We start from the raw sequence: 17883 nt of genomic DNA, 5'->3' as shown, positions 1-17883 counted from the left end.
ACGCCAACACATTAGACTGGCTTTAAACCCGGTGACAGAGCGTCAGTGAGCGAGAGAGACTCAGAGCAATGGCTGTTGTCAGCTAGTGTGTTCTGTTCGCAGGCGATCTATTCTGTGTCGCACAGACGTCTTGCACAAATCATAAATACAATTTGGCAAGAGGTAAGAATCAGAAAGATATTATACATGGAGCTCGGTAATGAAAAACATAGAAGATATCCAATGTGTCTTGGTGATAACTTGGAGAGGAATTCTATGTATGATGTAGTGTGGTAGGTACTAATGTTTAAATGATGTGTATGTTTTTTTGCAACAGGAAGTTCTAATCCTGTGGGCAAATTACTCCAGTGTGATTATCAACATCTTACATAACGTACCTAGCTGTATCTGGGTGATGCTTTTTCTTCTTTAAAAAAAAATATATATATAAATAATTTAAAAATTGAGTCTTGATGGTCTTTGCTTTGTGGGAAGATAGATACAATAAAGTAACATTTTTATAAAATCTGTATGACAGTGACACTTTCACAGGATTCCTAGATGTCATTAGATTTGCGCACCAAAAATGATCGTTTAAAATCAGCATCAATGCTCACATGATGTTTATTTTCACCATTAAAACACTCTGTGTTTATGTGTTTATGTGCAGGGTAACTCAGGCCTGGGTTTCAGTATCGCTGGAGGGACAGATAACCCCCACATCGGAGAAGACCCCTCGATCTTCATCACCAAGATTATACCTGGAGGAGCTGCGGCCCAGAATGGACGACTCAGGTACCAAAACACACACACACAGATAGATGTTTTCATTAAATGTTAGGATGAATTGTTGACTTGTTTGCCGCTGCTGCTTCATGCCGAACCTCAACTCTTTTCTGAGTAATTCTAACTTTAACCAAAAGCTCTGACATCTTAAATAAGATGTTTAGGCTTGTTGGGAAATCATTTTTGTCATCAGATGGGATTCAAATCCTCACAAAAATACTGTGACTTGATTCTGTCTTCACAATGAAAGCACACCTGCATTGATCACAGCTTATTTTGTTGCCTGTAACGCTTGTTGGACCTGACACACATTCAAATGATCAATAACATTTGATCAAATGTGTTTGCAAAATCTGGAAATATAAAATTAATCAGTATTTGTCCATTCATTGTTAAAGCTGCTTTTCCTTTTCCACGTTCACACGGCAGAAGAAATGTTCGAGCACATAGCGTCACTCTCGTGTGAGCAGTTTCACTTGGTCGTTGCTGGTGATGCAGCGATCGACCTGTCAACATTACTGTTACAAAACACTTGACGTTAGACAGCAATGATTCTGTGAACTGCCAACAAAAGCCAGCCAACAGTTTGAAAGGTGCTGAGTGGAGAGCATCTCCAATCACAGTAAATTGTCTGTTCAAGCGTTTCTCCGCACTTCACCGTAAGAGTTTGCCAATGTAATTACAGTAAAGTATGCAGAAATTGAATGTCTTGCCCTCAACAATTTTTCCCTTTACATTACTACTGATGGGTATTAGAGGAGCTTCAGGCACCAACAGCAGATGTTTCACTTCATTTGACTTATCAATGTCTAGTGAGATCTTCTTTTCCTTTTTCCTTAATTAAATATCTTAGAGAAAGTGACTAATAGAACTCTCTGTTACTGTCTTGCTCCCACTCTGTACAGTTTTAAGGTGAGAGACAGTCAAATCTGCTATTCCTTCCCAATTATCTCTTCATGCAAGTCAAATGTGGTCTTTTCTGTACGTGATGTTGCCGTGCAGGGTGAACGACTGTATAGTGCGCGTGAACGAGACGGACGTCAGGGAGGTGACCCACAGCGGGGCTGTGGAGGCGCTGAAGGATGCTGGAGGTCTGGTCAGACTGTGTATACGACGCAGGAGGAGCCTCACTGAGAGGATCATGGATATCAAACTGGTCAAAGGGCCCAAAGGTAAGACGACACTACACACACACGGTGGCAGTGTAGTGGAGTTTTGTTGTTTTGGCTCGACTCCAGAAAGACTGAATTAGAAATAAAACACTGTGACGTGAAGGTGCGGACTTTCAGCTTCAAAGCTATTTCATGCTTCTGCTATCCTGCTACTTAAACACTGGATTAAAGACATCAGCTGCTGCCGGAGAGTGAAGAGAAGAAAGATCAGGCACAATTTTCTGAATTCTTCTCAGAAGTCAGCCTGTTTAATCAACAAAGATACAGTAATGGGATCGAACAAGGAAAAGAAGAGTATCGTAGGGCAAAACATTTATAGCTTTGAAATATGAAATATATTAGAAAATCTGGTTTACATGATTGGATGAGTTTATTACTCCATTATTGTACTACATTAAATTAATAGTCAAATTGGTAAAAGAGCCAAAGGGTTAGAAAATGCAATGAACAAAAATATCTAAAAATAAGAGCATCATATGGCAACCTACTGTTGAATTTGCATAAAAAAATATGATTTGTTGTTCTTTCCCAGGTTTAGGATTTAGTATAGCAGGTGGAGTTGGAAACCAACATGTCCCGGGCGACAACAGCATCTATGTGACTAAAATCATCGAGGGAGGGGCTGCACACAAAGACGGACGGCTACAAATAGGGGACAAACTTGTGGCTGTAAGAAACTTTAAAAAACTTGTTTTCTTTCTTTTTTTGTTTTCTTATCATGCAAATGATCATAGAGTCGGATGCAATAAAGTACATCCTGTATGCAGATCACAGTCTCCATCAACAAAAAAAAAATTTTTTTTTTGCATTTGTAATCCCTTAATATCACCAACAGCAGCCATTATGGCATGAGTTTACATGTCACAAATAGTCCTTAGTAACACAATACATGGAATGAACTGCACTATTTCATACCAGAAGTGTAATTATTCATCAGTAACATTACTAAATTAAGAAGTATGCATCCTTTGTTGCATGATAGCATCCCCCTTATATTTTTGCTTGCAGTCTGGTCTTGCTTCCCAGTGGACATTTCTGTTGTCTTCATGTTTTCTGTGTGTATGTGTTTATGTGTCCAGATACTAATCCAGTATATGTCTGCAGGTAAATGCCTCCTGTTTGGAGGAGGTAACTCACGAGGAGGCAGTGGCCGCCCTGAAGTCGACCCCTGACGTCGTGTACCTCCGTGTGACCAAACACACCTCCCTTTTTATCAACGACAACTTCCCTCCACCCGATGTCACGAATTGTGAGTACACACCGGAGAGCGCTCAGTACATGACTTAAACAAAAGGTCAGAGGGACAGCAAATGGTGTGATTTTGCCCAGGGTTCATTGTGTAACATTGCGTTTGTGGAAACCAGTGTCATCAGACATCACAACATCAAAAAACAGTTGCAGATAAATAGTGCTCTGGTGAATGTTGCACGCATCATTGCAATCAAGATGGTGGAGCATTTTGGAGCCAGATGGTGTCGAACTATAAAAAAAAAAAAAACTGCAAGGAACGAAGCTGAATTTTTTTGCTCCCACACATCACGAAAGCTCCCGTTTACTGCTTGAGGCTGAGGCTTTCACAGAACAGACTCTTAACTCAGAGCGACTCACTCAGCATGAATCATGAAGTTCCGGGCGGCCGTCATTACAGGCAACCAATCAAGGTAACGTGTTCAGAAGACGATTTAATGCAGACGTGCTGCAGAAAGAGGCCGAATCAGGAAAGTGAGCACGGAGAAATTAGTAAAGGATGAGTGAATTTACCTTCCATGTGAAATGACTGGTTCGGTGGTGAAGAGCATCTCGATTGAGGATGAGGAGGAAGACGCCCACGTAGTTTTGGAGCAGCAGTTAAGGGGTCAGGAAAGATTTCAGCACTGCTCCAAATCTACCTGATACACTGATGAGCCAAAACATTATGACCACCTGCCTTATATGTTGTTGGTCCAACCTGCCCATGCATGGACTCTACAAGACCTCTGTAGGTGTTCTGTGTGCGAGTGCTGGTGCAGATCAAACTTGTACAAGCACATCCCTCAACACGCTGTCACCATTTCAAGGTTTGTCCTTCATCTGACTGATCTGACTTATCACTGCTGACCCGAGACCACGAGCAGTCTCCGAAGTCCGTAAATATCTGGTCCTTGTCAAAGATGCTCAAGTCCTTCAACTCGACTATTTCTCAGCATGTTGATAGGCCTGTCACATTTATTAGATAATTGCCTGATCGCGATTAATTGAGCTGACTGCCATTTTGCATTCATCTGTATAAAAACAGCTGGATGAAACAAAACAAAATATCATATTTCCATCACTACTTTCTCCGTTAGAGGTTTGACTGGAGCTCTTCTAATGACGTCATCTCTTTAGGCCTCCTTCCTATGCGGTGGTTTAATGGCAGTCCAGTTGTAAATTACTACCACCATAGTACTTTGTATTTTTTTTATTTTTATTATTGGTACCGATCATTGTCATTTACCAAACATGTTATTTATGTCATATGGTCCCAGTACAATTTTTGTTTGCAAAGCCTAAAAGGCAAATGGAAATGTAACTTCTCCATGAGATGTATGTGTATTATTAAATTATCATCAGGCTTATATTGTAATAGTGACATATAAATAATAACAAAAATACAATTCAAATGCAATATAATGATCATGACATGCCTACATGTTGACCATAAGAATCAACTGTTCACTCACTGTCTTAAATATTCCAGACAGATATACACCATTGATACAAGATAATCAGGATTATTGACTTCATCTGTTATTGGTCATAATGTTTTGGCTCATCTGTATACATGTCTGTAGTGAGAGGCAGCTTGTCACCGCAAACAGCTCAGGACGTTTCAGTTCCACAGTCAGTTGGACTTTTTACTAAAAGCCAAAGCTTTGGTGTCACAAGATGTAGTCAGCGAAAGAAAACCAGCAGATTCGAATAATATAATCATAACGTGATCGTGCATTGTTCATTTTGATATACAAGATAGTTCCAGTGTAATAAAAGCATTTAAATATACTTCGAGATGTATATGTTAAAATTTGAAATACATTCTATACTGATCACGTCTCCCAGACAGCTTATTTGTTGTATAACAGTCTGATTATCAGACTGGGTGAATTTAGTTTGCTGGACTTCAGCCACTTGTCATCTCTCCGAATCAGCATATTATCAAACAACATGTCATTTTTCACTGTTCTGAGTCTGACACATTCCCAAACTGCATATGCCACACTGTCATCTCTCAACATACTTCATACCTGCAGTACATTTAACTATATAAATATACTCATTAGTTTTGACACAGTATAGATGGACAGACAATTATTGCCAGCTATTTTGATAATCAATTATTAGTTTTAAATCATTTTTATTGGAAAAAAATTTTTTAAATCACCGATCAAAACTTTTCAGCTTTTTCTGACTTTAAAAAGACCAAACAGCAAATCAGTAGATTAATCAATGACGAAAACGTTTGTTATCTGCAGCCCTATTTCAAATATAGAAAGTACATGAATGTATATGTGCAGTACAGTCTAATGTTTAACAGTATGGTCAAATACAAAAAATGTGTGTTTTCCTCCAGCGTACTCGCCGCACCAGGACAACCATATAAGTCCCTACATGAGCGGCAGCCAGTCTGTAAGCCCCGCCCCACTGACCACACCCAGATACTCCCCGCTGCCCAGGACCATGACTGGAGACGATGATGTCCCCAGGTGAGACCTCACATCGTCACACGAACACATACATTCTCATTTATAGACAGTTAAGAAAAAAGACATCGCTCTGGTTGGATTACAGGCAAAAAAAAATCCGATACCCTTACCCTCTACTAAGGCAAGCCAAGCAATTAGAGCTATTCATTTATATTCTATTATTATCTTTTAAATTAAATTTAAGATTAACTCAAGTTTAACAACATATTTAAAGGGAATTATGTGTATATGACTTTATTGTGTTACATATAAACATGGTCTCAGGTTTGAAATTTTTACTCAATAGAATTGTAAACATCTAGCTCGGTATTTTTAGTAGGTTGGTGGAACAAGCAGAGAAACGGAAAATCAATATAGTCACTTGTGAATGTAAGGAGAGGGACATGTAATGTTCATTCTCAAGTGGTTCATGCATTTGAAAATATCTGAACACATCAACTACTGGACTTCAAATTATAAGAAAAATACAGTGTATTTGGAGAATTATATGCAGTGAGGCAACTTTTTAACTTTTGTATCGTGAAACCAAATAATTTCTTTCGGCTGTTTCATCTCACTGACACATTATTATTTATTAAAAAAATGTCATGAATATCAACCAGGAGAGAAAATTCAAATCTTATCTGGCAAATATTTTGAATGTTCTGGAGCTTCTTGGCTTTTATAGTCTATGAAATTAATTTAAATCCAGCTGTTGACGCGATCCAAGAATCTTTTTTTCTTTGTCCTTCCCTTTTCCTTCATGCCTGGTCTCAGGTCCTCCTCTGAGGTACACCGGGTGACCTCGGTCCTTCCCTGTTCTGCTCACTCTGCTGCAGCTGCGTGTATTTGTGTGTGTGTGTGTGTGTGTGTGTGTGTGTGTGTGTGTGTGTGTGTGTGTGTGTGTGTGTGTGTGTGTGTGTGTGTGTGTGTGTGTGTGTGTGTGTGTGTGTGTGTGTGTGTGTGTTTGGCAATAGGCAGATGGCTCTGCAAATTTTGTCTGGCGTGTACACTCAGGTCACATATGTACACACACACACACACACACACACACACACTCATTGCTGCTCTACTGTCTTTAATCCATTTTAATGGAGGGATTACAGCCTATCACAGTCCTCGTCACTTGACTGGCATCACCGTGGTTACCAGAATATGACTCATTTCGTCATAAACCATTGGGCCAATCAGTTTGCTTTGATTATAATTAATCTGATAAGCTGCAGACGGACTGCAGAATGGTCATTTTGACGTCTGCCCTTCTCTTTCCTCCAATTATTTTCCTCTCTCGTTCCGTCTTTCATCTTTTTCTCTCCCGCTCTCTGATTAGTCATGCAAATACAGGCTTGAAAAAATGTCCACTGAGTGAGCGCAATTGTTTTACATCTGCTGTGACACTTCTTTGGATGAAATATGTGACTCATCCATTTGTTTTTCAGAACGAGAAATAGATATAATGATTCAACTTTTTCTTCTTCAATTCCAGAACATTTATTCAGGCTTTCTGTTCCATTTTTCTCAGATGTATTATCCGTATAGCAGACTGCATGGAAGCCAGCATTTGCAGTTACACTAAAACCTGAGTCACCTTAAATAATGTTGCTGGATTTAATTACACTGAGAAAGAAACCATGTTTAATGTGGATATGTCACCTCACAGAATCCCTCTAGACGGTTTTAGCTCCCGATACTGATCCAGTGAGTTGAATTTAACCTATAGTTGGTCAGTTGGAAAGGCTCAGGAGGTGTTACAACAGGAAAGAAGTCAGTCATTTAACTTAACCACTGGAAACCAGTTGTGATTGCTTCACTGCTCTCTTCTGTTCATTTGCATTCCCTTTTGGGCTTTTATTTTTAGGACATTCAAGCTCATGCATATTGATTGATCAAGTACCAACCAATGAAATAATCAGAAGTGTGTGTCTAGGAAAACACAGACATACCTGCAGGTGTAGTTGTTATCACTAAGCGTGGTGTTGCTTCAAAACTGAGAAAGTGCTATGATGACACCTGCTGGTGAACATGGTGAATAAGAGATTCACCATGTTTATCGCTTCAGATTTTATAGTCAGAGTTTGTAGATAGAGACAATACAGTTAATATAGTCGCAATATTTAAATGTTTTAAAATCCTCTCAGTATAAGTTATTGAAATGTGTCATCAGTCGTAACTGACTGATCAAATCTGTTCAACAAGCGTCATGAATACCTGAAAAACTGTCAGCTCACTGAATACATTATTGTTCAGTGACACTTCAGTAAATTAAATACTCTTTTTAATATTTAACTATTTATTTGCATGTTACTGTTTATATTGTCTTTTAAATGCAATTTTAATTTAGATTAAATGTTGTATTTGAATGTACTAATATATTACTGTAAAAAAAACTTTGAACTTTGCCTGTTTTTACTTTCATAAAAATCAAATTTTACTTTCTTATTGATACATCAGTTTTAATGTATTTCTTTATAAAGCATTTTAAACTGCCTTGTAGCTGAATGATGCTATATAGATAATTTTGCCTTTACTCATTACAAAAAAAATATATATATATATATAGTCACAAGAGGTAATGGTTGTGGTCGAGCAAATTGCAACCAGTGATAGACAAGAAGCACGTGAAAGTAAACTACATGCAAACATTGCAACAATGTTGACCAACTGTATTTGTCCACTAGTGGATTTGAATCAGGGATCTCCGGGTCTCCAGAGGTTCACACAAGTTGGCATTTTTACAGCAGATGTATATGGGAGCATACATGCAGATAAATCTACAGAATTTAAATAGTGAAGTCATTTTGATTCAAGCCCAAGTCGTTTTTGAGAAAATTGCAGAAACGTAGAGTTGATTTTTACAGCGCCACCTTTTGGGCAATTATTGTCATTTTTGGTGCCCGGGGAAGTGAGAGCAATTTCCAACCTATATGCCAAATTTGGTGAGTTTTTACTGTATGGGTTTAGAGAAAAATAAGAATAGGAAGAAGAAGAAGAATCAGAACACAGCTATGCTGCTTGGACCACTAGAAACCCACTTATTTATGCAAAAAAAACAAATGGATACCATCATCTCTTACCCTAATGCGGTGGTGTGTGTGTGTTTGATTTGTGTTTCTTCCAGGGACCCCAGACGGGTGGTGCTGCAGAGGGGCTCTACAGGTCTTGGGTTTAACATCGTTGGAGGGGAGGATGGAGAGGGAATTTTCATCTCCTTCATTCTTGCTGGAGGTCCAGCTGATCTCTGTGGGGAACTGCAAAAGGGAGACCGAATCCTGTCGGTAAGATTTCACACGCGCGCGCACACACACACACACACACACACACACACACACACACACACACACACACACACACACACACACACACACACACACACACACACACACACACACACACACACACACAGTTCACTGAGAAATATAAAAACAACAACGGTCACTGTTACTGTTATTTTATTTTCCTGAAGAGCCTCGACTTTGTGCGTCCATCTCTAATAAAGTAGAATCACACAATTCAAAATAAGTGTAAAATTTCTACTAAAGCTGAACAGTTTTATTTTGTCCAGATTCATCTTTGCAATTATTTCCATTGTCCACAGCAATCAGGAAAAGAAGTAAACATGTAATATCTTATTTGTACATTACCAGTCAGTCACTGCCCACTAACGGCTGGTGTGTGTGTGTGTATGTTGTACTGCGTGTTCCACTCAAATGAAATACAGTTTTAATTTCCTTCAGATAGAACTCAAGCTGGATTTAATCCTCAAACTGTAGAGACACTGACGGTCCCTGGAGAATTACTGTATTCATGTATTCAAGTACTGACATGGGAAGGATTTTTATCCATAAAACAGGCTTTCACAAAGTACATAAATACTACATGTGTGAGTTATTGACCCACTCAGGTTTTTTTTTAATAACGTCTCATTATACATTTATTGCTATTGATCCGCCCTGGGTCTAATTTTGTGTGTGTGTGTGTGTGTGTGTGTGTGTGTGTGTGTAGGTAAACGGGGTGAACCTGTCCAGTGCAACACACGAGCAGGCAGCCGCAGCTCTGAAGAACGCAGGACAGAACGTTACCATAGTAGCACAGTACAGACCGGAGGGTGAGTACTGCAGATACTCCGTACACGTCCATCCATCTGGTTTGATACATGGACTCGTGTACATCACACCTATGCCACATGGAGAAGACGATTTGTCGGTTAAGAGAAAAACGGGAAGCATTTGAAAACACCAAGATGTGGTAGATCTGTCATATTTACTGTGTTTGCTGAGTTTATTTGATCGCTCTTCGGACCTCCACAGTTTTCTGAACGCTCGGAGGTACTGAGTTGTGAAATATTTGCCGACATTTAAGGAATTGGCGGAGGCCACGAAGTTCGTTTTGGAATGGCTGTTGGGTTAATATGTTGTAATTTTAGTCATATTGAGTTTTCTGTGTAATTTAATAATCCGTCTGAAGAAAATGTTGATGATCCCATTGGCCTCATCTCTTCTGTTATTTTGTCTTTGCATTTTCCCGCCTGCTAGCTCGCTAAATTGTTCGCGTCTGTGGCTCCTCAACTCCATCCATGTTGCCGTTGACTAGCATCGGTGTTCTCAACCTCTTAAACACCATAAACATACTGTACACGTGACTTCCCATATCATAATCATGAGCTCATGACTTTCAAGGCTGCTTTTGTCTTTGCCTTCGGTAACACCTGGCAGTCATCAGTGGACACAGCAGACATTTGTATGTGAGTAAGCGACGACCAGCCTCACTGCCTAACACTCAAATCTGTCCTCACAATGATGTACCTACACACAGACACACACTGGTGTGTGTGTGTGTGTGTGTGTTGTTCCCAACAAGCACCATCCTGGATATTTGTCCACTGGAAGTGACTGGGAAGCCCGTAACCTAGGAAACCCAGTTATAGGTGCTGATTGGCTCAGCTAATGGGATGCTGTCATGGCGGTGGGGACCCGAGCATAGCACACACCAACCCACACACGCTCATGCACACAGTTGGGCAGCATCAGGCCCCCGGATCCCTGATTCACTTCAGAAGTGTGTCTGCTGGAAGAGGCTGTGGGTGTGTGATGTGTTTGTGTGAGACTCTTCCTGGTAGCATCATGTATTATTCAGCATGAGAGGAGGAAATGAAGCTTAACCCACAATATAAAAGTAAAATTTAATGTGCCTGCATATGTTCAGCAATTAGATATGTTTGTGATAAATTACTTTTAATTCTCGCCGGCATAGTCTCTAGATGCTCAGAAAAGGAAGTCGAAATTTGTCGCAAGGCTCAATCCAAAACACTAATATAATTTAAATACATGTCATTGGACCCACTCGTAATCAAGTATTATTTAGTCAGGTCAATATAAGGCTTTGTACTAAAGACCAGTGAGAGATGGAGAGGGTGGTCAGACTGCCAATGCGGGCCTTCGGGTGTTGAAGGATTGACATTAAGTGTAAACTGTTTGGAGCTTGTCAATCTTGATTTCGAAAGGCTTTGACTGCATGACAAGAACAGTACGTCTTCTCTGATGAAGAAACGAGGAAGAAACTGTCTGTAAAAACCGTAAATACTGTTGCAGACTTTAGAATCACTAAACATTTAAGTTTGAGACAGAATTTAAGTTAGATATGATGCATAGTAATGAGGCTTTAAGTGAATACATGCCTCAGCTATCCCGTCAAAAAGTATGCGGGCTAAAATGGTATTAGCCTAACTCGTACTGTATGTAACAGGGTAAAGTACATGAGGAAGTGGAAGTCCCTGTCAGAACCTAATGAAGTTCCACAGCAGCTAAAGTATGCAAATGTCTTGGAAGCCCGTGCAAGTAGCCTGACGGTATAATCCATAAATCATGCTGAAAACCATGATGTATGGATTATGGTTTCTCAAAGGTCGTACAAGGATGATTTATGGATTATGAATTTACATTTCAGGAGAGAGCCTGTGGTTCAGTGAAGATCCTAAATTAAGTTTCTTTTCAGGTGCAGATAATGAATTGATACTGGAAAAAGAAGGATATCCCAAACTCAGATCACACAAGCATGAAAGTGGCCAAAGTAAAATATTGTAAATCCATCTGAAAGCTCAGATACTGTAGCTTCTTTGATTTGCAGTTAAAATCTTTGACATTTCGACAAAATTAAAAGTCGGCTCTGTTGCTCCATCAACAATGAAAGAATTACAACCAGTTCACTGTGCTGATAATAGTCAGCTCCAAGTAGATTTTTCCTGTAAAAACAAAAGACTTTTGTTTTTTCAAGTCATAGTCCGGTCCATATGAGTAATTAAAATTGGACACACTTTAATTTTAGTTTTAAGTGCATTCATAGACTTTACTGAAGCTTTTTCACCAGTACTCAGCCACCAAGATATCACACAGTAGGTCTTTGGTGAAGACAATATCTGAAAACGGCCTGGAACAGTTGCTTTTTAAAGTCAGGGGTGAACTCTTGTGTCTCTCTGCAGGGAAGTAGAGAGGGCACAGAAGTTATGGAGGGTGAACACAGGTGAATGTATTGATACTGACATATTAACCCTGATATTAATTGCATTGCAACACTCTTTTTAATGGAAATGCCAGCAACAACACCAGTAAATTTCACCTGTGTTCTCTGTTTGCGCGTTGGAGTGTTCAGCACCACGGAGAGCACCCTGAGATCTAGAAAGGTCCTAAAGGAGTGTGCCACCAAAAATCTGTGGCGTATTGTATGGAGTATTATATCAGATTCACACAAGTTTGAAGAGATGTGTCAAAAGCGATCAACAGATCCATTTGAGTTTCTCTCTTGATTTCTCTGCTGTTGAACTACAGTATATATTTCCTACAAGTAACACATTAACCAAGCTTTAAAATAATTGAAACACCTGTCAGTATAACACATTGCAATCCAACAGGAAACTGTGGAATACGAAACGACCATACGTTTTAATTAAACACACCTTTTAAGGCTAATTTTAAATTAAACTCCACATTTTCCACAAGGCCCGTTGGTTCGGTCCAGCTCTACCTTGGCTTTGTTTGCATTCTTACAGTGACGCCACGAATTAGGCGTCATAATAATACAGCTTTTCTCATTTTGAATGTTTCCAGTTTTCCCAAAATGATCCACGAGTCAAAGATTATTGTGTGTCTGCGTCGTGACTCTCCCACAGACCTCATTAGTGACTGTTGAGTGCACTCTATAGCAAGCCTTCTGTCCACGCTGCGCTTTGGTCTGCGTGTGTGCATGCGCGCATGTCCATCTGAGGTCCATGTTTGTCCCGTCCCCGTGGCGCCAGCATGCGGCGACCAGCAGAGCTCCCTCTGTTTCCCACACACACACTTCCTGCCAAAGAGAGAGGAACTCATAATGACCTCCACCAGGAGAGGAAAAGTGTCTGTGTGCAGGTCTCCTTCTGTTATTTATATTAAATATGTTGCCCACCGCAGCCAAAACATGGAGCAGCACGGCACAGAGCTGAACTGCTCAGGGAGTGTGTGTGTGTGTGTGTGTGTGGGGGGGGGGCGTGTGTGTGTGTGTGTGTGTGTGTGTGTGTGTGTGTGTGTGTGTGTGTGTGTGTGTGTGTGTGAGAGAGAGAGACATGGTTGATTTAAGCTGATGCAGCAGATATAGATCAGTGTTTATTCAAAGTGCAGCAGATGGAGTGTGTTCGTCTGAGAAGTCGTCATGCTGCATTAGTACTGCAGGCGTCCCTCGTTATGTCTCAGGCTATTTTAAGTGAATACATCTGTCGTTGACCAGGTGAGGCTGTTGGACTGGATTACATCCTAAATAACTTCATCTGTACTATTTTTGTAAGATCTTATTTCAAAGAGAATAAACTTCACTTTATTTCCATGGTGCGGCAGTAGAAGCATATTATGAGCACATCACATTGACAGATTATTATTTACGTTATATAATCATCAGACAGTCATGAAAAGAATAAATTGTCATTTATACTATTTGCTGAATCTTACAGTTGACCGTGTAAATATTCAGCGCTGCTATTGAGTTATTGGGAACCGTTTTTGTGTGAGCTATTGACTGTATATAAAAGCCGACGTATCTTCCGGGTCTGAAAAAATAAGCCTATGCGGAAGTGTCTTCAGCTGCAATACCACCGAGTGCCTCTAGAGGTTGGCTCCAAAAATCCTCCGGCTCCATAGACTTCTGTTCTGCTACGCTAATAAAATTCTCAGTCAATAAAATTTGTCCAGCAGCTATTTCGGTTTTGCGTGTCTGTTTGATTGACAGGCTAACGGTTGGCGGTACATAGTATTGTCAGGATTTTAATCAGATCGAGTCGGATCCACCGCTCGCTCCCCCCCCGAGCTCGTCCAAATATGGTCACTTCCGGCTCCAATTCCACTCGGGACTAGCAAAATGGCGTCGGCCAAAATCCAAATTTGAGGCTTCATAACAGCCTTTCATAAGCCAATGGGTGACGTCGCTGTTGGTTGCCGCTTGGTATTAGCTGATCGTGGAGCATCATGTGGGTAAAAAGGAGGCAGTTCAAGAGGCAGCTTCTTCACTTCCTTCACTTCTCAAGAATCCAGTCCAGCTGTTGTTTGTGCTGATCAGACAAACATCTGGATGTTCATTAATAAAAAATAAAAAAAACTAAATGTTGCTGCGCTGACCTTTGAGTGTGATATTCTCCCGTGCCGTCAAGTTTTCCTGATGTGGGGCTGTAATGCCTGCAGGTTGACAGCAGTATTAGTCAGTGGGATTACACACAACTGTCACAGACACACACTGTCACACACACACACACACACACACACACACACACAGAGGCGGTGTGTGTCAGCAGTAATACTGAGGTGATGCAGAGAGGATTATCATCACTTCTGTTAGCCTGCTTATTACATAGGCAGTGTGTGTGTGTGTGTGTGTGTGTGTGTGTGTGTGTGTGTGTGTGTGTGTGTGTGTGTGTGTGTGTGTGTGTGCGCGCGTGTGTGTGTGTGTGGTGCAACAGTTGTTGTGTAGAAGATTAACAGCAGCTCCATCGTCAGGCTTTCACACACAAAGTTGTTGGAATATAATGTGCTGGATACATCCATGAAGTGCTTTTCTTTCTTTTCCTGCTCTGTCGTTTCTCTTTTCTCTCAGTTTCCTTCCTCCTCCTTCGTTCTTTTTTTTTTTTTTTTCTTCCTTCCTCTCCACCCGTCAGCTCCTCCTCTGCTCCCCAGTGTTACTGGTGTCTGGGGGAAGGGTCTGACTCACCGCCCACAAAGTGTGATTTAGGGGATTTGAGGCGTCACTTGTAACAGGTTTGTGATTAGCGGTGCGATGCCGCGTCACCGTGACGACGAAGCACGTTTAAACACAATAATACGTGGCATTTCTGTCTTTAGTTGTTTTTATTTTCTATCCTCCTCCTCTCTCCTTTCATCTCTGCTGCAATCTGATCACTTAATCAATACCAGGATAGATTGCTGTACTGTATCACGTCAATTATAGATGAGACTCTTGCAGCGCGGCTATTTTTAGAACCAGAGCCTTGTATTGATTATAGTACACTTGTAAAACAGACTTACTGGGTAATTTGGTTCTTTTTTGTGTTTTTTATATGTATCTGATCAATAAAATAAGTTTTATATCAGCAAAAATACTCCTATTGCAATTAGGTTTTACATTCACGCTCCGGTTACTATATATAGCATCCTGTACTTATGTAGGGAGATATACATCCACGCGATGATTAAAAACACATTGTAACCCACATACTGACTTGAAAATGAAGATAATTAGCCTTTATTCATCCCCTTGGAGAAATTGTATTTTTCCAGAAGCAAAATGAAAAATAGAAGAAAAAAACTCAGAAATGAAGTTTTTCTTAAATAAAGTTAGTGTTGCATTGTGTGTATTATTATTATTTAACAATCTGATTTTTTTTTTTAAATATTTAAATGATGCATGGTTGACATCCATTTTTGCAAGATAGCAGTCTTTTTCCTTGTCTTTGTTGTTGCATTGCTGCTGTTCTTATATTCGCCGCCTTAAACTCTTAATTAGTGAAGCTGCAATTAACTGGCAGCAGTTATGCATATTGTCTGTGTGGTACAAACAAACAAGGGTCCACTGAAGCATTACTGCATAGTGCTCTAACTGGTAAAAAAGAAGAAGAAAAAAAAAGCCACTGAGTATCTTTAAATTTAGTTGTAAAAAGTTACAAAATATTTACGCAATAAAGACATAAAACAGAATGATCCATGCTCCTCCCTGCAGGGAAGAAAATAGATGAAAGAGCATGAATATTCACATTTATTATATCAAGACAAACCCTTTGAGATTTATCGTGTTGTCATCAAGGAGGTCCCAAAACAACGATACAATATTTACTTTTTCACAATTAGGAGGAAGGAGGAGAGAGGAGAGGAGAGGAGAGGAGAGGAGAGGAGAGGAGAGGAGAGGAGGGAATACGAGCCCCAAAGCCATTAGTCTCTGTCATCACCCCTCCCCCCTTCTCTTTCTCCCAGTTTCCTCTCCTCCTCCTCACTTCTCCCTTTTCCATCTCTCTCTCTTCATTATATCTTGTTTTCTCCCTCCTTCTCTTCGTGTATCTGTATCCCTCTCCTGCTCTTAATCTGATAATGCTGCACTGAGGTGATGTGTGTTGACAGTTGGACGGCGATCATGTGAAACTTCATATCCGCTGATTTCGATGCGTCTTATCACTCGTGGGGAGTTTCACGTCTGTTTTTTTTGGTTGTTTTTTGGGGGCATTATGAAAGCTTGTGCCACAGCCTGCTCACTTTTACAGGATGCAGATGCTTTTAAGTCATGTTTTTTTTTTTTTTACATGTACAAGATTTCTTGTAAGCAAAAACCACGTACAAGAAAGAAATTTACAGACAGCGAAAAAGCGAAGTCTCGACTGGTGATGGAGTGAAAGACACACAGATGGAGACGCAGACAAACATAAATCATGCAGCAGACCAGAAAGAGTTTCATTTCATTTGTTTTAATTTGTTTTTTGTTTTTTGTTTTTTTGCTGCTTCCATATAAAATGAATAGACAATCAATTAAAGAACTATGAATTGAGCTGTTACTTACGCTTCCCAAAAATCAATATTCAAAATGCTTGTTCAAGGTATGCTGTGTGTGTGTGTGTGTGTGTGTGTGTGTGTGTGTGTGTGTGTGTGTGTGTGTGTGTGTGTGTGTGTGTGTGTGTGTGTGTGTGTGTGTGTGTGTGTGTGTGTGTGTGTGTGTGTGTGTGTGTGGGAGGCGGGGAGGTGGGTGTGTGTGGGGGGGGGTATTGTAGACCGACTCCCTGGGGCAAAGTAGGGCAGGAGAGCCTGGCATCGACTCAGCTTCCTGCATGAGTGACCTGAGGAAACAGTGTGTGTGTCTGTGTGTCTCCGCCCTACAGCAAGCTGCTGTCAAAGAGGGGGAGGAGCAAAACGAACGCACCAGTGAACGAGAGATAGAGCAAGAGAGGAGTGTAGTAGAGAGAGTGAGGGAGTTAGCATCTGTTGTTTCTGAGCAGCACTGGACTTGATTTTTACACACACACTTTTTGTTCACACACACACACACACACACACGCACGCACGCACGCACGCACGCACGCACGCACGCACACACACACACACACACACACACACACACTTGCGTCTCGTCCGCTCCGTCCTCTCTCAAACGCTGAATCCAACGTGGAGCCGGTTCTTCTCTCTATCTTTCTGTCTGCTTCTCCTCTCATTCACATCTCGAAGGCTCTGAAGCTTCAAGCCTCCCTCTCTTCACACACACACACACACACACACACACTGATCTGAAACAGCCACTGTGCCGGCATCGCATCGCGGACGTTGAGGCTGCCTGTCTTCCAGCAGCGCGTGAGTACAGCTGACAGGGAGTTGGGGGTGTGTGTGTGTGGGGGGGGGAGAGACATACGCGAACTGGTTTACTTATTAACATCCTGCCCTCCGGTTACATCCTGGCACCGCTGTTTACCAACAACATCTTTCAGTGACTTTGAGTGTTTTGAGGAATTATTGTTCAGCCGCAGAAAGGATCTGTTTTAACCCTCCGACGTCCACTGGTGCAGCACTGGCTCCTCCACTGTCTTCGGTCTGTTGTCCTTCACAGTGTAACAAATTATCAGTGGTGTAAGAAACAGTGGGGATTCAGCATTGCTGTTCTTTTCTTAGTGTGGTACTTTTACTGTACCTCTAGTTTGGGTTTAGAGGCTTCAAATGCGAAGGTGTTTGAGATTGTGACTCCTCGGCAGGAGCGCTCAGCTTTGC

At 40.8% G+C, this 17883-nt stretch overlaps 1 protein-coding gene across 7 annotated transcripts in view; it reads left to right on the top strand.

Annotated features, from left to right (window-relative positions):
- LOC138624495 (discs large homolog 1-like protein) overlaps positions 1–17883 on the top strand; it is a 102646-nt gene that overhangs the window by 60355 nt on the left and 24408 nt on the right. For 6 of the 7 annotated variants that reach the window (XM_069704746.1, XM_069704747.1, XM_069704748.1 and 3 more), the window contains 7 exons: positions 650–774; positions 1768–1937; positions 2470–2606; positions 3042–3186; positions 5527–5659; positions 8757–8913; positions 9641–9743. In XM_069704746.1, coding sequence (XP_069560847.1) covers positions 650–774; positions 1768–1937; positions 2470–2606; positions 3042–3186; positions 5527–5659; positions 8757–8913; positions 9641–9743 — 970 coding nt within the window. Of the gene's footprint in view, positions 1–649; positions 775–1767; positions 1938–2469; positions 2607–3041; positions 3187–5526; positions 5660–8756; positions 8914–9640; positions 9744–17389; positions 17473–17883 lie in introns of those variants that run through there. The other variant, XM_069704753.1, reaches the window with a different exon arrangement.

This window comes from Brachyistius frenatus, unplaced genomic scaffold, assembly GCF_029030835.1.
Source record: "Brachyistius frenatus isolate BFR_SWC_R1_liver_20210118 unplaced genomic scaffold, ASM2903083v1 Contig_52, whole genome shotgun sequence".
Classification (NCBI taxonomy): domain Eukaryota; kingdom Metazoa; phylum Chordata; class Actinopteri; family Embiotocidae; genus Brachyistius; species Brachyistius frenatus.
Note: the sequence above shows the minus strand (reverse complement) of the source record. Positions and strands in the feature narration are given on the sequence as shown.